This window comes from Nyctibius grandis, chromosome 1, assembly GCF_013368605.1.
Source record: "Nyctibius grandis isolate bNycGra1 chromosome 1, bNycGra1.pri, whole genome shotgun sequence".
Taxonomy (NCBI): domain Eukaryota; kingdom Metazoa; phylum Chordata; class Aves; order Nyctibiiformes; family Nyctibiidae; genus Nyctibius; species Nyctibius grandis.
In genome coordinates, this window is record NC_090658.1 from 127,064,241 (window position 1) to 127,091,714 (window position 27,474).

A 27,474-nucleotide genomic window follows, 5' to 3' on the forward strand; every position below is an offset into this window, starting at 1 on the left:
GATTTTCCAAGGGTGGAGAGTTGATGCTTGTGAGAAGCCAGCTTCCTTCAAATTGTCTCATAGCATCTAAAACTGCTAGCCACTTCGAAAATGTCAGCCTGCATTTATCACCCGTCCTTTAGCCGGTATTTTGCTGATATTAAAAGAATCCTTATAAATGAAAGCCGTGCTATATGTGGTTTGTCTCTACAATACTGGTGATGTTAATTAATGACTCCCACTCTTCTGGGGGCTTTTCCCTTATACATCACCATGTGAAAGTCAGACTCGGTATGCAGAAATTCCTCACAGCAAAAGCATGATGGAACATGGTCTCCTTGAAAAAAAATATTTTGGTCCCATCCTTAATTCAGGAATTGCTGAATTAGTGTAGTGTAGAAAGTTACATTATATTATTATATTTTAGTGTAGAAAGTTTCATTATAGTTCCTGCTCCCTTTGGTTATTTACTATCAATTTCTCATTAAATTGAACACATGCAATAAGTAAGGGATCTACAAATATAAATGAGAACAAAATAATTTCTTGGTCCAGGGTGTCAGAGCAGTCTGTGCTTTTCTACTCTGTTGATATTCATCAAGTCATGGGCCTTTAGTTCTTTAAAGAAAGCAGAAGAGGTGATGGAATAGCATGTATCATTTTCACATGCTGAGTCTGTCTACCTGTGACTAGTCTGTAGTTTCCTGAATCCAAACTGTACGTGACTGACTGGAGTTCTCAGGCATCTCAAAGTTTACTTCAAAGTGAAAGATGTTTCATGCAGAACATATACAGTGGCCAGTGGCTCTAACAAAGCCCTTGAGGAAAACTGAGACTTATTTGTACAGGTTGACCACTGTGCATGTAGCTATTCTGCCACCAGGACCTCAGCTGATGTGGCATATGAATCTGCTCTGCACCAGACATATGGACCAACTTGAGTCAACTGATCTTTAATTATGATCCCTAGGAAGAAGCTGACCTATATATGACTGATCCCTTCCTGCCCATGCTGCCATTCATGTCAATACAAAAAGCTGGAAAATAATGATTTACCAAACATAAAGAGAATACTTGTCATGTCTTAACTACTGATGCCCCTGGAGCTTCCAACCTACAATTCCATCTCCTGAAAATCCTGAATGTCTCAAGAGTACAAATGCATCTCTCCCAAAACTGCAGAGATCCAAGAAGCACAACAGCAGCTCCTTGGAGAACCTCGACTCTACTGACGTGCTGCTCAGCTGGTTTGAAGGGAGTGTAACAAGCCAGCTCCCTTCAAACTGGCCAGCAGTGCAGACCAAGTTAAGCTTAAGTGCATCTATAATGTAAGTCCGTATGTATGCCAGACTTGGACAACATTTTGGCTGGCTTTTGGGGAGCTGGCTAAAGGATTTCACCACTTCCTTTTTGTTTTGTTACTACCCTCACAGTCTTTCTAGCAAATGCTCTGTTTTTATTTGACATACATGCACATGGTCCATTTCCATGTGTGTGTTTTTAGGAATAGCCTTCTGCTCTATCTTGCCCTCCCTCGGAATGCTGCTGCTAAGAGTTTCTCTTAGCAAAATGAAATCTCAGAAAAAGTCCAATGAAGTTAAAATGCTGCAGAGAAGATTTATTATTGTTGTTATAGGCCCCCATTCAGGAAAGTACTTAAGTACGTGCTTAAGTCCCATTGAAATCGTCAGGACTCAAGAACATGCTTAAAGTCAAGCATATACTTCCTCTGAATTGGGATGTATTTCAGCACATGCTTAAATGCTTTCCTGAACCAGAGCCACAGTCAACAAGAGTGTCCTGTGATGCACAGGACTTGTGCTACAAGATTTACTTCTTACTTGAGACCTACCAGTGCTGCTCTATGAATATACAGTTCTTAGCTTGCCTCTCCGTTGGTGGCACTCCAAATAGCTTACTGGCTTTTACATTTGGAAGAGAAGTTGTGAAAGAAAAGAGATGAGAAACTGGAAAAAAAAGATCCTTACTAAAGCAATACCTTGGCATGTCTGATCTCATGTTGCAGCCAATGATTTTTCCCTACAATGGAGATTTGTGCTATTGTGTGTGTGGTATAATTGCTAAGACAGATTTTTTTTCTTTTTAATGGCACAATAAATAGGATATTTCCTGGCCTGCTCTGCATTTCGAATAGGATTTTCACTTCCCCTTTGGGTTCTGAGCGTAAGGAGAGTAAGTGTCAAAAGGCAAGCGCTTTCCCAATTTTAAAACAGAGAGGGTGTGACCATGTGTAATGTGAGTCTAGATTTTGATTGTAGGGATGATGAAATCAAATCCCTCCTTAATTCCTACTGGGAAACATTGAGGTGAATTAGCCTGCCTGCTTTTGCTAACTTGTTAAAATTCCTTTGAAAAAGAAATGTGTTTTAGTGTCATCAAAAATATCTCCCAACTTTACCCCAGAGTCCAAGAGAGCACTGGGCCATTGTGCAGAGTGACCTCAATGCAAACAGAAATAAAAAAAGAAGGAGACTAGATAAAACCAAATATATTATTTTCCTGGAAAAAACACAGTGCTTTCCGATATGCAACTCCTTCCAGCGCTGCCATTTTCAAGCTGGATGCTTAGTCATTATTAATGATGGTATATTTCTTTAAAGCTGCTATATTTTGGGAATAACCGGAAATGAAACGTGCTTTTTATTCCCTCTTTAAGGATGGTTAAAATAATATACAGTTGTCTGTGTGTGTTGAAGTCACTGTGTGTGTACCAGTTGGAGTATTTTTGGAACAAGTGAGGAAGTTTATTCCAGTTATTTCATTTATAGCAAAGTAGTAGCTTGAACTTGAGAAGAGCTCTGTGTTGGTGTCATTCAGTTGTGCTGTGCAGTGGTTGGAGGCTCTAGATCCTACTACTACTTTGCAAAAATATTTGGCACAAGCTTACAAAAATCACTGAGGCTTTTTTTTTTTCCCCCTCTAAACCCCTCTTTTTGTTCCTTGGTAATGGGACAGTACATGCCCCACTTGTGCACAGAAATATCTTTAAGGTTTAATTAATTCATTAAAAATAGCTGAACTATTTAAGGAGGAGTGCCTTATGAATAATAAAGGAGAACATCTTGTTCATTCTTGCCATTACTCAGATAGAGGCAAGCAGCTGGTGTGACGGTGGGGTTTTCCTGATGTGACTACACCAAGTTCCAGGGCAGGACCTTGCACAAGTTGGTGTGAAGTACCTAAATGGCTCGAGGTTGAGTAGAAAAGCATCTTTTTTTAGTAGCTAAACTAATAAGAGTAAGTTTGCGTCAAGCAACAGGAGCAGAAAGTGATGTTTCCAAGATGGAGCAAAATAATTCTCTAATAATTAGGTCTCCACAGATTCCAGGCTTTTCTATTGCTGAGGTCCACATTCATCCCAACTGAATTTAGGCACTCATCAGATTCAGTCAAAGTGAAAGGTGGCCAGATTAATCTTTTGGATGTGCATCGTGGCCTTACCTGCACAGGAGGCCTTCCCTTAGGAATCTCAGTTAAACCTCATTGGGATGAGCATTGGCCAAAGAGTCTCAACCAGCAAATCGTCAAATCTTTACTCTTTCACACTCGCTCTGGGAACTTGCCTTTTCAGGTGAGGTCCTTCTCCATAGGGAACAGGAAGGACTGCTCATCTGCAGGGAGAAGGTGGCTGTGAAACCCTTTCACAGCTTTGGGAGTTATAGTGCACTTTAAAAAATGTTTCCTTGATCCTAGTGCCCACAAAGCCTCAAGCCTATCCCCAGTTGCAATCATTATATCAGAAATATCTGATGTTACTGGCATGGAGAGTGCATATATCATCAATTTACTCCTTTTTATAAGTGGCTGATCACTTTTGCCGTGCTTCAGGGCAGCTACGTGAGGAAGCTTTTGTGCTCATTTGTGAATAACAGCAGGGATAAATGGTGTTTCTCTAGCTTGGCAATTATTTGTTCTTTTCTTTCCGTCCACTGTTTGAGTTCTTGATCTTGATGAAGGTATTATTTAATTCCTGCATTTCTGAGCCCTTAACCTTGGACAGATAGATAATAGGCTTGTATTTAGGCACTACCGGGGTGCTTTAAGCAAGCTGTTTTTCTTTGAAGCTAAAAGTGACTAAGCCTGGGAAGTTCTCTGTTCTTCCTCATCTCCTCCTGGTAGTTAATAGACTTCACAAGGGATCTCGAAACACTCTGATAAGCCTTTGAAGTTTTTACCTACTAAGGTTTTGCTTTTTTTCTGAGTGCTGAACATTGAATTAATGACTGCTGTTAGAAGCAATGAGAAAGGATTCATGAAACCAACCAAGCCTTGCCTATAATTTGTGCAGAAAGAGAGCTGAATTTAATGGATAAACTGTGTTGCTGGAGAGATTTTGATTTCATTCCCTCCTCTGTCACCAGTTTGCCTTGTGATTTGTGGTAACATTTTCAGTTATGCCAGTCACATGAGATCAAAAGCCATGAGTCAGACTCCACCCAAATCATGAGCCTAGCTTCCAGATCCAGGAGCTTTGAACAGAGAACATACCGTACTTTTCCTTTAGTTTGTCTTTAGTTTCTGGAATTTCCTCTGTCTATTCCCAACATGTCTCTAGCAATTAATGTTTCCCACTCTTTTGGAAGTGTTGGGAAGATATTTTGACCATTGGGGCTGTGGGAGGCCTCATTTGACCTCCACAATTAATTTTATTTTTGATGTCTAAGTGAATCTTATTTCTTCCAGACTCTGCATCTTTCCCCTCTCCCCAATGACTTCTGCATCCCTTAACCTCACATGACCCATCATTTCTGTGTCTTCATTGCCATTCATCTGCTTTGTTCCCCCAATAATCCTCTCTGGTCTTGAGAGGGTTTTTTTCACCATTGTCTTGCAGGATGGAGAACATGTAAAATGATGCAGATCTGGGTAACCCTTAACCTTTGTACGAGAATATATAATTGGAGAGAGCAGGGAAATGGTCTCCCTGAGTCTCTTTCCTGAGAAAGGTGAAATTGTTACCTGCAGTAAAAGAAGTGGGCGGTGAGGACATGCAGGAGATCACTTCCATGCAGGATTGAGACCTGCAGGAGGGCTGGAGCTTTGCATGTTACTGTGAGACAAGATCCCTTTGCTTGCAAGATACTTTCAGGACTTGGCAAACTAGAGTTTTACACTCACTTTGAAGGGAGTCAGGTGAAGAGTGAAGCAGACCCAATGGAGTTATAAGCCAAAGTAAATCCAGAGAAGGTAAGATGAGAATCAGCCCTTCTGTCTGCACTCTTTTGCCCTCTTATTTGGTCGTCGATCTGTTTTTCTTCAAATTTTATGTTTATAATATATTGTTTGTAGATTCAGTTAGCCAACCCTGTTATGAACTATATGATTATGATTGAGATGGTGAAAAAGCCAAGGGGAAATCTGGTGTCGTATCACTGTTTTCTCCTATAGCATTTGCCCCTTCTCAGGAAGGGTAAGAAGTTAAAAGTTCTTGGCAATGGTTTAACAAGCCAAAGCCAAATCAACAAATGTGACTTTGCAGTAATTATTGCATGCAACACGGTGGTGCCACTCTTTCACCCACGTCATTTGTTGGTTCTTGCATTTGCCATGTGATGTGCATATGGCAGATCCATAATTTCAGGCAGAAATGCAGTCAAACTGTACCCCCATATCCAAATATCTCTAGAGTGTTTGAAACCAAATCTGAACCCAGAGAAAAACTCTTTACATAGCCTTAAACTCTGTGACAGGTTGTCTCCAAGCCTTGAATCCATACTCTCTCTGTATTTTAGTGGATTGGCAAACTGGAATTTGTTTTTAAACCCAGAATCATCAAAAGCTGCGTTCAAGATGTGGGAAAGATTCACGTTGCCCATCAGAAAATCTAAACATTGCAGCTAAACATTTCACATGCAAGGCCTGAATTAGCAGCAACTGGATGCATCTCAAAATGTTTCTAGTTATGCTGTGAATGTTTCACAGAACTGCAATAATTAGAAGTGATTCCTTCTTTAAGACGAAGAAATACTACCTCGCAGCTTGAATATTGATATGATAAAATTTGTGAGAGTGAACAGAATAATATAATATTTTCTCCAAAGGAAAAGGGCATGTATTTGCTTAGCTCTTTCATCAGCTGTTTTCGGACACACACTGTGTGCATAAAATACAGTTATGCAACCCATGTGGGTCAACAACGGAAGGTTGGTTGCTTCACCAGGATTATAAGAATCTTTTAAACACAATGGTACCACAAATTAAAATGGAAATCTATCAAAACCATTATCGTTCTGAAAGTTTTGGCCACAAGCATAATTATTGTAGAAGGATGTTGTCCTTGGACTCAGCTTTGGCTCAGTTCAGCTGGTGTTATTTGTATCCCTCCATGGCTCAAAGTCAGAATTTGCATGGCTAAGGACCATAAATTTTTAGATGAAAAAACAGGCTGTTTCCTCAATGCTAACACTAGCAGTTTTGTATTGTTTTGTAGTGGTTTGTAGGCAACTCATTAGGTACTAGAGATAGGAACAGACCGAATGTGGTGGCTGAAATCTGCCTTGAACCTTGGAAGGATTCGGGTGGAGATTTCTGTCTGGATCTGGTTGTTTGTGTCTGAGGCTGTTGCTTTACTGGATGTGAACAAGAACGAGGGAATGTCCAGAGAGCTTGGGTTTAAGTCTAGATCTGAAGTTCCACATTTCAGTAAAACAGTGAAGCAGATCTTGAGCTGCAGTCCACAGACTTAAGTAGAGTAAAAAAACTGTCCTGAGTTTTATAGCATGTCCGTGAAGCAGGCCATCCTGTAGGGATGAGAGTAATTGGAAGAATATACAGTCTCCTGGGTGTTGCTTGCCATCAGCAAAGGACACATCTCCTTTACCCAGACCTGCTCTCAGGAGAGGCACCAGGTTGCTTTCTCAAGCTCCTGATGAAGGCTGAATCCTGGAGTAACTCCATTCTCATGTTGATGATAAACTATATCAAATAGCAGGCACTATTGGTTATTTTTAAACTGGTAGTTTTTCTTTAGACATCCAATTATCCATCTTGAGGGAGGTAAGTGACTAACAAGTCTGAAATCTATTTTTCTTCTTTTTCCATCCTTCAGGCCGGTATAGATGGAGAAAGCATTGGGAACTGCCCGTTCTCCCAGCGTCTCTTCATGATCCTGTGGCTCAAAGGAGTTGTGTTCAATGTCACCACTGTTGACCTGAAAAGGTAAAAATTGTTCAGTTTAATTGAAAATGGTGATATGATCCAGTGTTTGCCTTATAGGAAGGCCCCACCAAGTTCAGTCAGTTTTGTATCTAGCCTAGAGAGTCTGTGGTGCACAACAAAATAGTTGGGATTCAGGTTTGGGTTTTTTTTTTTCACTTGTGGAATGTTTTTATATTAAACAGGGTGCTTGGGGTAGTTTCAAAGTCTTTTAACCACAAACTACAGAAAAAAAAAGAGCAAACCGATTTTGTAGGAACTATAAACATCTGTGCAACTACCTGACCATAAAGATTAGTGATTTCATGACCTTTTTCTCTCTCTGCAGAAAGCCAGCTGACCTACACAATCTGGCTCCTGGGACCCACCCACCTTTCTTGACTTTTAATGGAGAAGTCAAGACAGATGTTAACAAGATTGAGGAATTCTTGGAAGAGACTCTTGCACCTCCAAAGTAAGAACTTGGGATTTTTTCAGTTAATATTCCATTTCCTAGGAGTGAAAGATGTCCTAAAATGAGTTCCTAAAAAGCACTCCCTCCTACAAGCTTTACTTACAGGAGTAATATTTATTTATGAAACTTGCTGGCTTCAGTGAGATGACTTCCATGTATGAAGGTTACTTGTATGACTAATAACTGCAGAATGTTTTCTCTGTACACATTTCAGGATGCCCTTGTATGCAGAATTAAGGAAACCAATGCTAGAAAAATTATGTAGGGGTCTGGTGTCCACATTTTACAAAGCTAAAAATAGCTTGGAATAGATGCCGAGAATTGCCACACAAAATATCTGTGCCAGGAAAAGCATTTTTACAGTGAAAAACTGGAGGTTTCTGAGCTGTATTGTGTATTAGGAAGGTTGGAAGTGGAACTGATTACAGAGTACAAGAGGCTTTGGAGGCAGAAACATGCTCATTATTCTAGTCAAGAAATGACAAGCACCAATGACTGGAAGTTATAACCAAACTAATGCAGATTAGAAACAAGACACAGATTTTTTCAGTATGGATGATTAACCATTGGAACAAGCTACCAAGGAAAGGTTCAGATTCACCAGATATGCCTTAGTTAGTCAAACATTTTGGACTTAATACAAGGATAATGGGAAAAAATTGTTGGCTTGTATTTTGGAGTTTAAAATCTATGAATCAATGAAAATTGGCTCGGTTCCTTATGGTGTGTTTTACCTCCGACTGAATCAGCAGCTATAGGCCAGACCTGAGGCAAGAGATCAGATATTTAAATTTTCTGTACTCTGGTCCAAGACCACTGAAGTTAGTAGGAGTCATTAGTTTGCATTGGTCTTTCAAATCGATATATTCCTTTGCACCAGATGTCTATTAAAAACAATTCAGAGACTGAAACCTTTATGTTCCTTCACCTGGGTAATACTAACACGCCTTGCTATTTCATCTTGGAGTACATTTTCAGCATAGGGAATTAGACACAACTGCCATTCATAATAGAGAGCTGGCTGCCAAACTCCCCTGCACCTTTCTGGAAATTTATGCTTCCTTCTGGTTTAAGGCCACTGTATCTTGGATCATGGTCACATAAAGCACCAGCGCAATTACCTTTGTCATGAAGCCATCTCTGTGTAACTATCCAAGTGCTTGCCTTGACAGATAGAGATATTATGAAGAGGGACTTGCCAAGCTGTTGTTTTGAGATAAATGACAGCGTTAATTGCAGTTCCTCTTATAGAGCTTTTTTCTTTCTTCTTGTAAATTGTATTTGTAATCATCACTACGTTGCTGGTAACAACATGTTACTCTCCACATTGCTTCTCCCTTTTCAGGTACCCCAAGCTGGCTGCTAAGCACCGGGAATCAAACACTGCTGGAATCGATATCTTCTCCAGATTTTCTGCATATATCAAAAATACCAAGCAGCAGGATAATGCTGGTGAGAAGGATCATTACCAAATGTGCCAGAGAGTTTGTGTGCTTAGAAGTGGAATAATTTTGCCATTCTTCTATCACTTTATTGTAAACTCTGTTCATATGGTACCAGGTACTGCTGCTGATCAATTTGAGATGGTTTGTTCAGTGGACTCAATTCACATGTCCACAGTTGAATTAACTACATCTATATTAGTAAACAAAACAGGCCACAGAGTGTTTAGTAGCCCCTTTACCAACTGCCATGACATGACTCCTGTCCATGCAGCCCAATTTCCTCACAGAACAGGATCCCACACTACTCACTGGAAGTGGCTGGTGGCGCATGCTACCTCCTCTACTCTGCCCAGGCACTGCTTAGAGGAGTGTGTGTTGACTGGACCCAAAACTGTGCTAGTACTAAAAATTTAGCAGTGAATGACTGGGTGAGAGCAACCCATGCCCTGACCCTTCATAATTTATTAGGCGTGGCCATAAAACTCTTGGCCCACTTATCTCATGATTATGTTATGCTCATATAAACTGAGTTCTATCAAGATATTAAACATAAAGTAATTAAATGAAAGAAGTGGCTTTAAGAAATGTAATTGCACTCTGTAAGCTCCAGACTTTCCCTCACATGTTTGCGTGTCAAAAGAAATAACCTCCCCAGAAGCTGGATGCCATGCATATTTACACGCATCCTACACTGTCTTTGTAATGAAATTGCTTTGCTTCTCCACATTCCTTTCCCCTCAGAGAGGCAAGATTTCAACTAGTCTAAGCTCTTGTTGCTCTATGAAAGCTAATGGATTTATACTGCCATATCCCTTGAGATGATCTAGTAGAATATTTGCAGTCACTCACTGATGTACATCTTACCTTATATTACTAGTTTCACAGACAGAGACCTAAGGCATGTTAAACACCTTGCGCTCATATCATATCGTTCAGAGAAGGCTAGATTTTTTTCAGGTTCCAGCTCCGCCACAGATTTCATCTGTGCAATTATATTTCATTGCCCGGGGCTGACCCATGAGATGAAAATGGGTAGATGATGATTTATGTCAGATAACAATCTGCTCCTTAATATTTTTGCATTGTTAACAGAAGGAAATAGTTATAGTGCTTCACTTCGCAGGGATGCTAAAAAGTTATTTTTTTGTCTAATGCTGATGGGATACTCAGCTAACCTCTGTAGGAAGTTCTAAAAGGAAGATGAATTAAGAGTTAGACTAAATAGATGTTACAGTGAAAATAAAATATCTTGGCCATTTACAAGGAATTTTTATGGTCTGTTCCACAACTGTAAATCTAAAGTTCAGCTGTGCTGCCCCTTGCATTCTAAAACAGCCACGGGTATCTGCACTCGTGCATAATCCCAACGTGTCGCTTCTCAGTGACTCTGCAATATGCAGATCTCTGGACTCGTAAGGGCTGGCAGCTCCAGCCAGTAATAAATGGCTGTCCTGGAGGTGTCTGCATCTGGCCATAACCAGAGCTGGAATTTGAGATCGGATATCCGCTACTGTGAGATAAGGCATCTAACCCCGCAAGGGGCTCGTGACCGGGTCTCCACATATTTACTAGCTGCAGTGTGATTAATGGGAGCTTTCCCTAGTTCTGCCTAACACACTCGTGATTTAGGTACTCTTGAAAATAAAAGGAAAATGCTTCCCAATGGCAATTAAGCATGCCAAGGTTATAGAGAAAAGAGATGTTAAGCAGCAGGAGAGCAACAGTCTTTGTTCCCTGCAAACGTCCTCACTCCATTTTGTTAGCTGGTTCTTGCTCTTGTGGTATCCAGACACGTTGCAATCTCTGAACATGCTGATACTCAGCTTTCCTCTTTGAAGTAGAGAAAAGTTTTTAGCTTAATTTTTTACAGCTGGAGTGCTGCAGTGCGAGAAGAATAAAGCAGAAATGGGCAGAGTATAAGTAGTACCTACATGTTCTTTCTGTCAACAGATTACAGTGCTTGAGGACCTCAGAGTCCTTGGGACTATCAGTACAGATTTATGCCATGCGGGAAGTAGACCTCAATTTTGGCAGAGTAATTGACTTGCAGTTTTCAAGGGCTAAGCAAGAATATCTTGTCCCTTATCCCAGGGACATTTTACCCATTTTCTATGCAGTTCATCTGAACCTACAGCAGTTTTTCTGAAGGCTGATTTGGATGGCAGATAGTGAGTTAGTTAATCAAAAGGTAGTTGTGTTAGATTTCTTGAGCAGTGAAAAGACTGTGCAAAAGGGAAAGGACAGCACCACTGTGTACATTTTTCCTAATGAACCTATGCCTTTTTGATTGTTATTTTTTAAAATTGCAACACCAATCAAAAAGGGGTCTGGGGCTCTAGCCCTGGTCCGATACATGTAATTTTGCAGCAGGTTCTGATGCATTATCTTTCCTATGTAATAGCAGAAGTAGATGTATATAGTTCTGTAATAACAGAAAGCTTTTTATAAACATAAAATGTAATTACTTAGGAGAATGTCCCTTTCCCTGTCTCCATATGAGCAGGTGAGATCCAAACAGAACAGAGATTGCTGCTTGTTGTTATCTTAAATGGTTCCTATACACCTCAGCTCTCAGATAAAGGTAATACATGTCTCATAGTCATCCTCTATGTTGGCTCCTAGCTCCAGTTGACTCAAGTGCTTGGGTTAATCTGGAAAGACACACCAGTGATTAGGACATCAGTTGCACATGATCAAAATACACAAATAGAAAAAGGCTTGTTAATAAATCCAAAATAGAATGGAGAACCCAGACCACTATATAAGAAATAATTTTAGTTTTAGTTGGGAGTAGGGGAGTGCTGAATACCAAGTAAGCTAAGGCACCAAACATCAGGTTGTTTAAATTATGTTCTCTTAACTTGGGAGCCAGGGAGGTGAATTTATTAATGCGTGGGATTTCAGGCTGGGAATTTGTAGCATCAGCCTGTCTCTAGCTCTGAGAAGTGTGGGTTAGGTGTAATTATATATGATCATTCTTTGTAACATACTGGTTTAGCAGAGATCGTGCAGTCTATGTAACGTGAGCTCTCACTACAGCCTGTGGCTATTACACCTTTGCAGAAAAGTGGTGTGAAGTGGTTGGAATAATTAATGAGATTCATGCAGTATGAGAGTACTGGATGTGAGAATTAATGAGAACCTAATGCACACCAAAGGTAAGGCCAAGCTGGTGTTCCTCCCAGGAGGGTTTACAGGCAGGGTCATACACCAGTTTCAGACTTCAAGTGATGCCATTGCTTTGGCTATATGTCGTTGCAATATTTCCTACCCTGAGACAGGTGGCGAGAAGGCACTGATAACAGAGTCTGTAGCCTTTAAGTAGCTAAATGATTTTTTTCCCGATACTGGAAAAGTTACTGAAGATAACAAGATTTGCAATTTCTTGGTTTATTGTGTGGCTGAATTCTTGCATGTAAATGACTAGACACAACGTTACATATGTCTCTTTGTTTCTAAGATTGTGATACCCTCTGCTGGCAAATACGTGAATATATAAAGCAAGCAGCTTTACAATCAGGGCTGAAACATCCCATTAACAAAAGAGGTTTCCTTCTATCAAGACAGTTTCCTCTTACAAATGCAACATGGTCAAAAGAGAAGTGTTTCATAGTAACCTATCCACTTCGACAAAGTTTTCATGGAAAAAATCATGTTTTTTCTGGATGAGTTAAAATGACTTTGAAGCAAAATGCTTTAACATTACAGAGAAAAACAGTACCTTTTTTTTTTCTGGATTCATGCGGTACTTCATTAGCCACACACCGTTATGTTTTATGCCTGGCACAGAAGCAGGTGATAACCTTCTTCTGTAAGTCTGTCTGGCAATATGTTATTGATCATGATTCATTTACTTACCAAAGGTATTTGGCAGCTAGGCTGCCCTGATTTAATAGTTCCCTGAATTTCTGATTCTTTTTTTCCATCTTTGTTTTCCTAACTTTTCTGTCTTATAATATAAAAACGTTGAAAGGTTTGGAACGGGCTGGCGAGGGCTGTAAGCCCAGAAGCAAACATGCTTATGCCATATCAAAGTCCCACCACTTTTAAGCTTCTTAAAAGGGAAGGAATTGATTCCAGATTCTCAGGATGTGGCAAGCTGTGTTTAAAGAAAGTGTGTGCATTTATTATTTCAAGTCAGTTCAATTACAACGGGCTTGATTCTTTCCACCCCCCATGTCACTCGATAATTTTATAACAAGCCTCTCTGAAGGAGTCATCTCCTCATCATGGGATGGGATCCACATCTTGCTTCAGTAGCACAACTGGGTTATTCAGTCCTCCAGCCATCGCCACGAGGCTTCGTGTACTTGACATGATAAGTGCGCATTCACCCAAGAACAGGAGTCCTTGGGAGGGTTCAGTGGCAGTAGTCTTAAAAATTGCTGCCTGGATGCTCTTGCTCAAGTTTTCGTGGCCGATTTGAGATTTTTTGGTTGCTTAGTGATTGTTTAGTATCTAGAAGGAGATCTTATCTGAGCACAGGAAAGTATACCAAGACCTTGTGAGTTTACTTTGGTTCCTTTGGTTGATGCTGAGCAAGTCACTCAAGCTCTGTACAGTAACCAGGGTAGCAACAATTTATGTATTCATTAGAGGAGGATTAAATTTAATTAACTGGAATGCTGTGTGCATATTCAGTATCCTGCTTATTATTTTTTCTTGCGAGACTGTATACTGCAAACCAAGGGGACAACATATAGTAACCACCCATTAACTGTCCCGCCTAAAATTGCAAGTTCTTTGGCTCATAAAATGAGCCTTTTGATTTCATTTATGAGTTTAAAAAGTTGTTCTTGAATTGAGTTCTTAGGGGGCACCAGCTCCAGTGTGGGTGGGCGCATTCATTAGTGGTACAGGAGGATATTTCACTGTATGGCTCTTCAGAAGGCGCTGAGCCGGGAGACCACCAACATGATTTCATGCAGAGGAATTTCCAGCCGTCTGACCAGAGGACTCTGCTTGTCTGGTTTGGATTTACATCAAGAGGCCAAAAATAAAAGCGCATTTAAATCATTAACTTACATGTGATTAAATGCCATTCACCTCTTTCAGTAGCTACATCACACTTTGTGGTTAAGTGCGTGAGGTGGGAAATATCTCTCTGTGTGCTGTGTATGTAGGTATACAGTAGATACAGGCACACACGCATATGGGGCTGGCATTAAAACTGGCCTACATCAGTTTTACACTGTGGAGTTACTCTTGCTGAGAAGAGTCAGACCCATAGCAGAGGTACGTGCACAGGCTGGACGGTGTGCTCTGATCCTTTCAAGAAGCCATTGCATTCCTCCTTAATTAAGCAGAAAATCAGTTCATTCCAAAAACCTATGTAGAACATTTACAATAATAGCAGTTCTGTGGTGCAGACCCTTTGCGGCACCTGAGCTGATTTACAGAGCTGGGGTAGGAGCTTCTTAATGCTACGGGTCAGCTCCTCTTGACTTCAATGGAGCAAGTTAAAAAATCTGTTTGAATGCCCTTATATCGATGGGGAGTTTCCTGTGACAGGGACCTTGGATCAGGCTCTCATTCAGGACCAACATTAATGCTTTACGCTTTTTGCACAGATTTTCAAGGTGCCATATAAATATATAGGTATAAATATATATATGTGTGTGTGATGTCTGTGTATCAACTTGCCATTAAAATTTTTCCTTCTTCCTCTTCAGTTGCAGAATTTCCCTTTTCCACTATAAAACTCCACACCTGTCCAAGGGCCAGCATGAGCCACAATTTGTCCTGGGCTGTGACAATATTAAGTTTTCTCTGTCATGCAACCAAGAAGGACTAGAAATAGCTTTTACAATTATTTTAGAGAAAAGGACTTGCTTTGTGATGGGCTTTCTAGCTATGGAATGCCTCAGGATGACAGATCTTCAACTGTGGCATTTTGAAACATGAAAAGAAGTTATTTCAGAACATTTTAAACAAGTTTTTATGGCTCCCTTTGAGCTGAGTACTGTTGGGCTCGTGGTAGCTAAAGTGCCTGGCAGCTTTACAAAACCAGCCCTAATATAAAAAATATCCAGTCTTTAAAACATATGTAAAATAGCTTTTCTGCAACATTTGTGGCACATAAAGTACCAAATACATGTTGGTGAGCGTGATATAAAGCTTTTATTGCCATTCATTTGGGATGACCCATATAACTCACTCATGATATGTTAATAAAACCGTTCTCCACTCTGTCTCTTTATAAAAACACACATATAAAGACCACTAAAACCAGTGGTGATAGCTGTGTGCTAACTTGTTAAGTAGTGCCACAAGCTGCATTTATCATCCATCCTAAATTGCTTTATCTGCTTTCTGCCCGGTAATCAAAGACTGATTCTAAAATACTCAGAAACAGCAGTTTGCAAAATAAGTTTGCTTGAGAAATAACTTTTTGAAAGTTCTCCTCAAAATCATGCTGGCTGGAGGCCCAGAGCCATCAATATTCTGCCTGGTACCACTGACAGCTTTAAGGACCAATATCTTTTGACCTGTCAAAACTAAGAACTGAAATTTTATCCCATAAAAGAAGTCTTCAGTTTTCTAAAATGATAGCAAACCATCATCTTAACCTCAGAAATATGTACCTTACTGGGGAATGTTTCTGAACTTTCCTACCATTTAGGTTTTTTCCTTCTTCTAAGACCTTGCTAATTACGGTATGAATATTTCCTGATGGAAATGTGAAAAATACTATTGGACAACACAAAACTAAAACTAAAACTCTCTGCAAGTCCAGATGTGATCAGACTGCAAGCCCTCCAAGGCAGGGACTTCCTATGCCTGATCAGCACGCTTAGATGCAGCCATTCTGGGAACAGTAAATATTTACAATTAATATACTAGCAAACAGAATTTTCTGACACATCTGTGATGAGGTAGCTCTGAAACCATAGCATACCATAGGGAGGGAGAGAAAAAAATGAAAGAAAGAATGTATATTGGAACGGGCTGCCCAGGGAGGTTGTGGAGTCACCATCTCTGGATGTGTTTAAGAAAAGACTGGACATGGCACTTAGTGCCATTGTCTAGTTGACAGGGTGGTGTCGGGGCAATGGTTGGACTCAATGATCCCAGAGGTCTCTTCCAAGCTCATTGATTCTGTGATTCTGCGATTCTGCGATTCTATATATTTATATAAATTCAAGATGGAGAATATGCAAAACCCTAAAAAACAGTTGACAATATATACTGCAGTCGACAAGGTTAATGATATGCTCAAATTAAGGCATGTTCTCAAGCCTTTGCTGAATCAGGGCATATATGCATAGGCCAGGCCTAGACTAAAATACTTGCAACAGGAACAGTAGTAGGCAGCTGCTCTTCTTTAAGAGGGAATTATTTCCCCTGTGTGTTTGAGTATTCCTCCAAGTGCTGCTGGCTTTACTGGGATGCTTTGTTCTGTTTCCCAGCCAAGCTCCCATTCTCGCACACAGGAGCAGTAGCACAGCTGGAATTGGATTAGAGCAATCTGGCGGCAGCGGTCCTGGGAGGAATTAAGCGCCTCGCTGCTGGAATGGGAGTCCTAAATTACATTATTATTTAGAATTGAATTTTAACTTCATTGCTTTATGGTTTCGCACTGGTGGGTAACTCCCTTCATTGCGATATACATGGTGCATCTTAAGTATGTACCCCACGGCAAGGACTTAGATGAAGTTATGGCCTTCGTCAGTAAAGTGTCCAAATCTTTTATAATCAAATGCCCAGATTTAAGCACCCAACTGGTCTTATTGTCCCAAGAGGATTGTTCACAGGCTTATATTTAGCAATTGTAGAGCAAGCTATCACATGATAGAAAGCCCAGTGACTGGGCTGGAAGTCAGTCTGCAAAACTGTTGATGACTTCAAAGGGAGAAGGATTGGCCTGGAATCTGTTTTTCCCAAAACAGATTTTTTGTTTTATGCATGCAAATGTTCTTCGTAAAATAACAGGGAAGAGAAGAATGAGACATAAATGAAAATCAGTGTTGCTAATTTTCTTTATTAGATGAGACCCGAAATAGTTGACCTTTAGCTTTAAAACAGTGCTGGGAATAAGGTGACTAAATGGGAATCGGAGACATAAATATTTTCTAAATATCCTGATTCTTTTGATTGCAGAAAAAAAATCAGAATTTCATGGACTTTGAGGCTAGACGGAACTTTGCATTATTTACTATGATCTCCTGCAACTCACATCCGAGTCAATTTTGTCTCAAATACCACTGAGCAAGTATGTTAGTATTTCTGAATTAGGGAATTTACTGGATGAGAGGTGCCCAGGTGATGGCAATAACTAGTCCATATTCTGCACTGCAGAGGAAGGTGAATCCTGGTGATTCAGCCAGTCAAAGCTGAAAACCAAATATTCCTGGACCTTAGCCTGGAATCAGGATGACTCTGAACACATGAGGAAGGCATCTACTCAGCAAGGCTTTTTGCACCACTCCAAGGCATTGATCCAACCATTCCCATCTCTAGCAAAGAATGACCTGATGGCCATGGATAAGCCCCATAACACATCTGACTGATTGCATTTTTGGGAGAAACGATACTGTGATCTCTGCAAGCATCTTAAGTCTTGAAGCATGAGACTTAATTACAGTCATTGTCTTAATGTTGAGTAGCAAATTCTCTGTGACATTTATGGTGGTACAGTCAACCTACCTCAGTCCTTGTTCCAAGATCTAAAAGGTGATATTAGGGATTTTAAAGTGCCATGACCAGCCCATGTGACTCTATCCCCCTCCAACCCAGTTTCTTCTATTTCTGCCAGAACTGGATTAAAGCCTGACTTTTCTTAGTGTCATTATAAACACCCCAAGAAGTAAGTCCACCTCCCCTCTCTCCTTGTTTTTTCCTTAAACAGTTCTTGCTTTGGCAATGTGGACAGTGAATTTGTCCAACTTCCAACCATTAGACCTTCTCACACCTTTGTCTGCAAGGCTGAAAAGCTCCCTCACAATTCCCAGATGTTTTGTCCATGAGTGAGCATCAGTGCACACTGGCGTCTCAGCCTTCTCTCTGATAAACTGAACAAATAAACTCTTCAAACCTGACATTTTGAGGCTTGTTTCCAGTCCTTGAGCACTGTATTATTGTTCTCCTTTGACCTCTTGCTCAAATTTTCAAAGCCTTTTTTGACCAGGGACACCAGAACTGGGAAAAATGTTCTTAATATTTGTTGCAACAGTAGAGTTGCAACAGAGGGAAGATGACCTCCCGACTAGTACTTGAAAATTTTTCATACCTCCAGGCATAATTATAATGATTTTTGCTTCTGCACCTTTCAGAGGGGCTAAGTAGGGGCATAATCATGATGATCCCTAAGTCATTTCATGGGGCTTGAAACAAAAAATCTCAAAAGCAGAGAGACAATGGAAAAGAATTAAGATGTGAGTCATTTGTAAATCTCATTGTCTCGTGGTTTTTTTTGTATCTCAGTAACAATTTTTGAACACAAAGGGCAGAAAATACTGGAAACATAAAAATAAAGCAATTTGAGACTGAGATTTGCTAAGTGAACTGAGGGATTTGGGAACTCAATAAGCTTTAAAACTTCACCCTCAGGTTCTGCTAGCTAAGCATTGCTGTGTTTCCCTCTCGTGTCTTCACTCCACTGCTGCTGAAGGTAAATAACGTAATTGAAATAGGTGGAATGGGATTATCCTGGAGTAAGAAAAAGCAAACTTTATTCCTCTATATGCCTGGGATTGAAAGAAATTGATATTAAAGATGCAAGCCTATAGAGGAACAATCTTCTTTGCTTAAATATTAGAACACAAGGGGTCCCCACAGCACTGTCACTAAAGCCCAGTTGCGCTCTACCAGAAGCTAACTTTAAGCCTATTTTAATGCAGAAACATGTAGTTAGTTTTTCTTTGTTAGTCCCAGAATCGTCTTGTTTGTTCTTTGCTAGTAAAACAAAACTTTACACTCTGAGTAAACACACAGCATCTTAAAAATCAAGATACCAGAGTGATAATCTCGTACTATAAATATGTGGGTTTATAATCTACAGGGTTTGAAGGTTGTTTTTTTTTCAGGTTTCTGATGCAAATCAGCTGCTGCTTGTCTGCAGTTGGTTTAGGGACACCTGCACAAGACTAGCACCGCAGAGGTCAGGATTAGGCCCTCTGGGACGTGCTCTAGAAATGATGCTTGTCACTTACGTGCTGCTACAGAGTTACGATGACTTGTGAAATGCAAGTTAGGTACTGTTCTTCCTGGGGCACTTGTAGGCCAGTAGTTTTACATTCACTTGCTTCCTGCCCCCAGGGTCGCTTGGACTCCTAAGAGACTTGGAAACGAACCTTTTTTCAGTGTCATTCGAACACCTGTGTTTTCTTCTGAAAAAACAGCATTTGAAGGTGCTCCAATTGCATTTTTCATGATAACGTTACAAGTGCTATATCTATTTCGTGCTTCCACTGTAAAACTGAATAAGAAAAGGGAAGGAAGAAACCTGAGTTTTTAGTCTAAAACTAGAAACAAGTCAAAAAAAAATTCCTAGATGCTTGAAAATTATGTGTTTAATTTTCTTTTCAAAGACACTGTTGATTCACCTGTTTCACTGGGTTTAATTTGGGTGTAGGACAGATGGTATCACAAAAGTAGGATGATGCCTCTTTTTTTTGTTACATTTACAGTTTATCCCCCTCAACCTGAAACATACGTTCACAGCTGGTGCATTACTGTTTTTACCAATGTAAAGTTTGTGGCTGAAGAATGCTATTATTATTTTGTATATAGGAAGTTGGAAGGCAGAGAATTTAAATCTTTTATATTAGACCATGTAGAAAAGCTTGGGAAGAAGAGACTCAGGTCTCCTAAATCCAGGTAAGCTCTTAGCCCTTGGATCATCATGCTCTGGCTTAGGAAAAGGTACCTGGGGAATCAAAGTCTCAGGTCTGTCAAAATGTCCCAAACTTTTGCAATGAAGCTCTAATCAATCAATCCACATCATCAAGGGTTTGTAGATGGGGTGGGGAGGAAAGGGAAGAGGGGTGATAAGGATGGGATCATCTCACCTAAGTTTGTCTAAAAGTTATACATTAGTCATTCAATAATCCTAGCTTCTTTTGTGATCAATGGAGAGGGACATAAATCTATTTCTAAAAGGCAGTTTGATTTATCTTAAAGTATAGATCTAAGACTGGGAGAACTTCCTTTAGAGGTGCTCGTCTTTCATTGCTATCTATAAAGGAGGCTTGGGCAGCTAGGTTGGACTAACTACCTAACAGTTAGATGGCTAAAGTTAGACAAGGTTGAATCTTATCCATAATTAAATCAATAGATTTTTGATGAGTCTGGGTTCCTAAGGTTGCTCTGGGTGTCTAGTGTCTGTATTTCAGCTCCATGTTCCTCTGAGTCCTCGCTGAAGTGCTCCTGGGGTTTAGCACCTCTGTTTCTCTCACTGGACATACACAGAACATGCACACCAACATATCTGGAAAAGATGTACCTATTTATAACTGGTTTAGACCATGTCTGAAAGGCAGTCTATGACCAAAGTTGTGTGGCAGTTTGCATGTGTACACCTTGTCTGTGTGACTTCTCCCGCTCCTGGTGTATGCTCACCTGAATGCTGACCGGGAGGAAAAATCCCTTTTCAAGTCCCATCTCTGGCTGATTTGGAGGATGAATGTGAACCCCTGGCCCCTAAGAGAAACCCCTAGCCGGGAAAGTAGAGTTGAGGAATGAGACACTGATCTGTTTCTCTTCTGTGTACACAACTATGTATTCGTTGATTCATTAAGTGAGTAGAAACAGAGAGATCACAACTTTTCAGCACGGTTGTGTGGGCATTTACCTTTATTGTGGGAACATGCTCAAGTCTCTGTTCCAGTGAATATTGAATTATTTATCTAGAGTGGAACATCTTTAATAGCAGAGGTGAGTCACCCCAGAAACTCCCTTTGGCCCAGAGTTAGGCATCTAAATGCCTTGGGTGCATGGGAGCATACAACCTCCATCCTCCTCTGCATTTCCAATGGCTCTCTTAGTAACTGCCCACTCATTTGCCTCTCAGTATAGACACTGCTCAGAGCTGAGGATTTTACAAGGCAGAAACATGCCTGGAAAGGATGTTGCAATGCTCAAATTGGCAATGAACTTGCCCTTTGGGGAGTAAGCCCTAATATTTAAGTAACAAAAAAAAAAAGAGTAGTATTATCCTACATCACTTAGGTTAACTGTGAAATTATATGCAAAGGGTAGGATTCATCTCGCCTAACTTCACCTCTCTGAAAGTTAGGTGTCTAGTCTGAGCTAGTCCTTTAGGCTTTGTCTGTAATTCACGCAGGGAGAAGGGCACGGGTGGAATGAGTCATCCCAAGTTTAAATCAGGCGTCTCAGGCAGTTGGAAGGAATTGCCCTCTGGAGATGCTTAGTACCTCTGAGCAGAGAGGGAACCTAGAAAACCAGCTTAGACAAGACACCTGACTCTTAAATGGCTAAACAGAAGAAATCAAGGCAGCACTCAAAGCTCAAGGGTTATATTGAAATCATAGCGGGGAAGAGAAACTGTTCAATATGTAATACAGTGACGCGCATATTGCAGTCATAGCTCCTCCATGGGAGAAGGATTATTCTATACAGACTAAAGTTACAATATTCTGTTGAGCCTGCCTGAAATAAATGAACAGGATGGAGAAAAAGGAGAGTGAAAATATGAATCGTTGGTCTTTAATCAGACTGTCAGACTAGTAGAATGATCTTATTTTCTTACCTTAAATTGCTGTTTCTTAGCCGGTTTCTCTCTCCTACCAGAAAACAGTATTGGGTCTCATATAATATCAAACTCTGTGAATCTGGAAGTGATCAGGAAAGGTGGTTTGTTTTTTTAAAGGAAAAATAAATCTCAGATTGTTTGTGTGAGACTGTGAATATTTATGTACTGTTCCCCATTTTCCCTCATTGCATATTTCACCAAGTTCATTTGCGTGTGTTACAGGATAAATCTTACTGGAGGGCAGAGGAAGAAAGCAGTAAAAAGGAAAAGCATCAATCAGTGATCCAGGGTAGCAGCAGGAATCGTTGTTCATTTTTGTACATGGATCATTGTTTGTTGAACTTGCCTGGGCTTGACAATTAAGAAACTTGCATTTCTGCTGAGGTCAGTCTCAGGTGCTTTCAGATGATGGCTACAAAAGCCATTATGCTGCTGGGCTTCGATGACTTTGAAGCCTTGTTGTCACTGTGCTTTCAGTGGTATTCACTTATGAAGATGGCCACATATATTTTACTTTAGCTCAGAGAAAATATTTTGTGACAAAATGTTTATTTGACAAAAAATAACATGGGTGGAGTTTGCCAATAACCTGGATTATTGGCAAATATGGATTGAATTGAGTGAATAATGACTTGCTTTGAAAAGTAAAAGTATTTTCTCTTAAATGTTTTGAAACAAAAATTTATTCTCTTTTTAACTTGAAAACGACCTGTTAATTTTGAAGATTAGCAACTTTTTAAAAGTGATGTGAAAGTGATTGAAAGTCTAGGCATGACTTAAGCAACCATCCCAAAACACGGCTTTCTTTTTGTTTTCATGTTTGTTTGGAAATCTTATGTTATTTTACTTTAAGTTTGTTCTAAAAATTGAACTAATTTTTCACTCTTTTAACATAAAACAAATAGTTTTTATGTTCCATCTGGCCAAAGAATCAATTGTTCTTATCGCTCTTATTGTGCCCTCTATGCTTTGCGTCTCTTCCTGTAATAACCATCAAGTCAAATCCTCATCCTGCAAATGGTTCCATTCAGATACACGAAATAGGATTCATCTCACCTAATTTTAGCTATTTTAAATTTAGGTAGCCAATCTGCCTATTCTCAACAGAGAGAGAGAGTCAGAGAGAGAGAGAGAGAGGCAGAGAGAGAGAGGCAGAGAGAGAGAGAGGCTCCTCTGGTGGTAATTCAGCTTTTCCTAGGCTACTATTTTAGAATGGAATGATTTGCCTTCCAGTGGCTCCTTCAGGCCACAGAGATTGGCATTTATGTGCTTTGTCTGCTTTGCTATTTCTCCTCGTCCCAGCATTAAACAAGGAAGGAAATATTTAGAGTTCAAGGAAGGGGAAGAAGAGTCCTTGTCTGACCTCTGCAAATGCTGTGGGTGTGGGCAGTCTGAATCAGTTTTACTTTTTCCGAACCATTTTCTTTTACTACTTTCTAGTTACTTTCCATTTTGCTTCAGCCTTATTTGACCCACAGAAAACAGAGATGGAAACGACCAATGACGCTGGAAGTTTTATGGCCGGTGTTATTTAGGAGGTCAGATTAACTGATTATAATAGTCCCTTTTGGCTTTAAAAGCTGCTGGAGAAATCCTAACCCCACTGAAGTCAACAGCAAAACTTTCATGGGCTTCAATATGGCCAAAATTTCATCCTGAATACCTAGCAATGAATCTTTGTCATCTGGCCCTCCCCTTGACTTGCAAGACTGCTCCGTGCATTACATTTTCCAATGTTGTGTTCAGTTGTGGTATAAGTACTTCAAGACACAAGGGTTTCTCTTTGTCCCCTGGAAATAGTTGCACGGACTAATAGTTTAAGGAAGTTTTTGCTTGAAGAGTTGAGTAACAGAGCCAAAGTCTGTTCTTGGTTGAACTGGAGTAAATATGGAACAGCTTGTTGACAATGCAGAGTTACTCCTCTTTTATGTCAGTGTAACCAAGAGCACAATTTTGTCAATTATTAACTTTTGTTACATTATTTGTATTTCTGTGCATGTCAGGATTTGTTAATCTCATTGTTCAACATCAAGTAACCTTTTGCTGAAAACAGCGCGTCACTGTGAATTAGGTATCATCAGCTAAATTGAACCTCACCCTGTGCATTTGACAGATGGTAATACACTCATTAAGTGTTCTGTGGTTGCTTTGAGGTTGGAAAGTGCTATTTTTCTGGCTTCTAACTCAGGATTCATAAGTAAAGTTGTATAAAAGCATACTTTTGAAGGGAGAAGAAAAATCACAAAGAGCTTGTGAGTTTTTTTTTATTAATATCGTTGTTTACTATTGGTTGAATGACACGGCAGGACTGTGATTACTGTAAGTTGTCTTTGGCTGCGTAAGTAGTCCAGAATGGCGTAGTTAAGGGTGAGAGAGATGGTTCCACCATGGATTTTGTATATACACAGGTAGAACTTCCGGGAATTTGGAGATATATTAAATACATCACATCACTGTAGAGCCAATACGATGCCGGTGCCTTAGTGCTTGGTGCTTTCACTGTCCAGAAGGCTGGTTTCTATAAGTTCAGACAGTGCAGCTCTTGCAAGGGTAACCTGATGACAGGGCTCCTTTCACAGAGCTGGTCACATTTGGGATCTCTAAGTTCATACTAAAATTCTTCAGGGTGAGGAAGCAATTGGAGGTAAAAATTTCAAAAGCAGCACAGAACCACATTCTCAGGCATAGAATAGAATCATAGAATCATAGAATCATTTAGATTGGAAAAGACCTGTAAGATCATTGAGTTCAACCATAAACCTAACACTGCCAAGTTCGCCACTAAACCATGTCCCTAAGCACCACATCTACACTTCTTTTAAATACCTCCAGGGATGGTGACTCAACCACTTCCCTGGGCAACCTCTTCCAATATTTGACAACCCTTTCAGTGAAGAAATTTTTCCTAATATCCAATCTAAACCTCCTGTGGTGCAACTTGAGGCCGCGTCCTCTCATCCTATTGTTTGTTACTTGGGAGAAGAGACTTAACACCCACCTCGCTACAACCTCCTTTCAGGTAGTTGTAGAGAACGATAAGGTCTCCCCTCAGCCTCCTTTTCTCCAGGCTAAACAACCCCAGTTCCCTCAGCCGCTCCTCATCAGACTTGTGCACTAGACCCTTCACCAGCTTTGTGCCTCTTCTTTGGACTCTCTCCAGCACCTCAAGGTCTTTCTTGTAGTGAGGGGCCCAAAACTGAACACAGTATTGAAGGTGCGGCCTCACCAGTGCCGAGTACAGGGGGACAATCCCTGCCCTAGTCCTGCTGGCCACACTGTTGCTGATAAAAACCAGGATGCTGTTGGCCTTCTTGGCCAGCTGGGCACACTGCTGCCTCATATTCAGCCGGCTGTCGACCAACACCCCCAGGTCCTTTTCCACCACGCAGCTTTCCAGCCACCCTTCCCCAAGCCTGTAGCGGTGCATGGGGTTGTTGTGCCCCAAGTGCAGGATCCGACACTTGGCCTTGTTGGACCTCATACAGTTGGCCTCGGCCCATCGATCCAGCCTGTCCAGATCCCTCTGTAGGGCCTTCCTACCCTCAAGCAAATCGGCACTCCCACCCAACTTGGTGTCATCTGCGAACTTATTGAGGGTAACTTACTCGATCCCCTCTTCCAGATCATTGATAAAGATATTAAAGAGAACTGGCCCCAACACTGAGCCCTGGAGAACACCACTTGTGACCTGCCGCCAACTGGATTTAACTCCGTTCACCACGACTCTTGGGTCTCAGCCATCCAGCCAGATTTTTACCCAGCAAAGAGAGTTCCACTTTGTCTTGTAATATTGAATCCTCCACCCTGACATTACCAAGACAATGCAAGGTTGAGATTAGATGCTTCAGGAAATGTTCTCCACACAGCTGATTTAGGGGTCACCTAAACAAAGTGTAGAAGAGAAGACTCCACTGACTACAGAGGAAGCTCAGGGTGTTTAATTCAAACCTAATCATTTAATTTACTGACTTCAAGGAAGATTAATCCCACCAATTGACTTGCAATGGAGTCTCAGCTGTTATCAGCAAACCTATTTAGTTATTTAATGATGTTTCCAAGAGGATAAGTTGCCAAGGGAATTAGCTGCTTAGCCACTTCTGAAATTCATTGCAAGTAGTACATTCACAAATGGAGAATTAGTCACTTTTTAGTTAGTCACTTCTTTTAAAATGTCTTCATTCAGTCTAGTGCCATGACTGATATTCACAGGATTCCTTCCATGGTGAGTGCCCGCTGTCCCCTATATTCTCAATGGAGACAATGTATAGAGTCACCCAGATTTTCACAAAATATGTATAGTCGTAGCATGGGAAATATAGAATTGAATCTTTCTTCTGCTGGGTTTGCTCAGTAATATGAACCCAGACAGCTCCTTCCTCGCAAGAGTCCCAAAACCTTCAGAGCTGTAGGATATTCTGAGGAGGTGATTTCTTGGTCTCTATTCATGTTTTTTTCACCTTTCACATAATGCTTAAGTATCAACCAGGTAAGAGAGAAAATGAGAGAGTCAGTTTTTCTTACTTTTACCTGTGGTGTCACCCTTCAGTCATGATCCACTGAATATTGAGTTACTGATGGAAAGTGAAACAGTCCAACAGAAGAGCCACACAGACTACCTGATACTCCACTTGTGGGGTCTCATCTGGCAGATCTGGGCTGATATCATGTTGAAAAGGCATTTGAAACTCAGTCTTCCACTTTCCAGGAAAACACTGTCTCCCTGTGCCACTGGTAAAATCACAGCATTTCCCCTCAATTTTTTTCTAAGAAAGAAAAAACTGACGTGCTTTTGATGCTGCTCTCTTCTGGGGGGTCACTGGTGAATTCAAACATAAGGTGGGTTCTCCCACCCATGCCAGCATTAGACACTTGACTCTTTCTGAGATGTGGGGCTTAGAAACTTCTTGCTTAAATATTTTTGAGATTTTTTTACACATCCTCCTGCTTTGAGAGGGGATTTCCCTGATCACCTTCTCAAGGAACCTAAGACTTCAAATCATATAGATAAATCTGAATGTGTCAGGGCACCTAGGAATAAGGATTTGCAACATGGGTATTTGCATACAGATTTAAAAAAATTACTTGAAAAACATTGACAAGCTTTAAAAATCTGACCCTGTGCACCTGAACTCCATTTGAAATGGCAGTTTTAGGATCTTATCTCTTAGCTTTTCAAAATTCTGTCACTGTTCAGTTGGAAGAAAGGCAGTTCTCCCTTGTTCACTGCTCCTCTATTTTCATGGCTGTTCTGAGACATTTACTAGGATTAGAAGAGTTTTGATATGATTGTATGAAATTAAACAGGGTTATTTGAGTCACAAGTAGTAGTCCAGTTCTTGACTACCAGGGTATGAGATGGTCCTGACAATGTGGTGATTTCACCGGGAGATCTCAGGATCCTGTGGGTTCCAGCAGAGCCTGTGAATTAGGTCATAGATGTGTTGAACCCTGAACATACGCTTATTTCTGGCCTAAAGCTGTCACATGCAAGTGCCAAGTATGAATTCAGATAGATGTTTTTCCCACTGTCACAAATAGGCTTCACTCCAGGCATTGTTTTTGAGACAGCCATGACGCACTTTGATATACCAATAAGAGCAAAAAAAAAACCCAACCCTAATAAGTTCCAGAAAAGTTACATAAGCACATCTCACCTGATGCTCCTGTCTTCATACACACACTTAACTGACCCCATGGGCCAACATGAA

At 40.5% G+C, this 27,474-nt stretch overlaps 1 protein-coding gene across 2 annotated transcripts in view; it reads left to right on the plus strand.

Annotated features, from left to right (window-relative positions):
• Positions 1 to 27,474, plus strand: part of CLIC5 (chloride intracellular channel 5) — an 87,025-nt gene that overhangs the window by 45,207 nt on the left and 14,344 nt on the right. For both annotated transcript variants that reach the window (XM_068421486.1, XM_068421571.1), the window contains exons 2-4: positions 7,049 to 7,158; positions 7,484 to 7,609; positions 8,955 to 9,061. In XM_068421486.1, the coding sequence (XP_068277587.1) occupies positions 7,049 to 7,158; positions 7,484 to 7,609; positions 8,955 to 9,061 (343 nt within the window). The remainder of the gene's footprint in view (positions 1 to 7,048; positions 7,159 to 7,483; positions 7,610 to 8,954; positions 9,062 to 27,474) is intronic.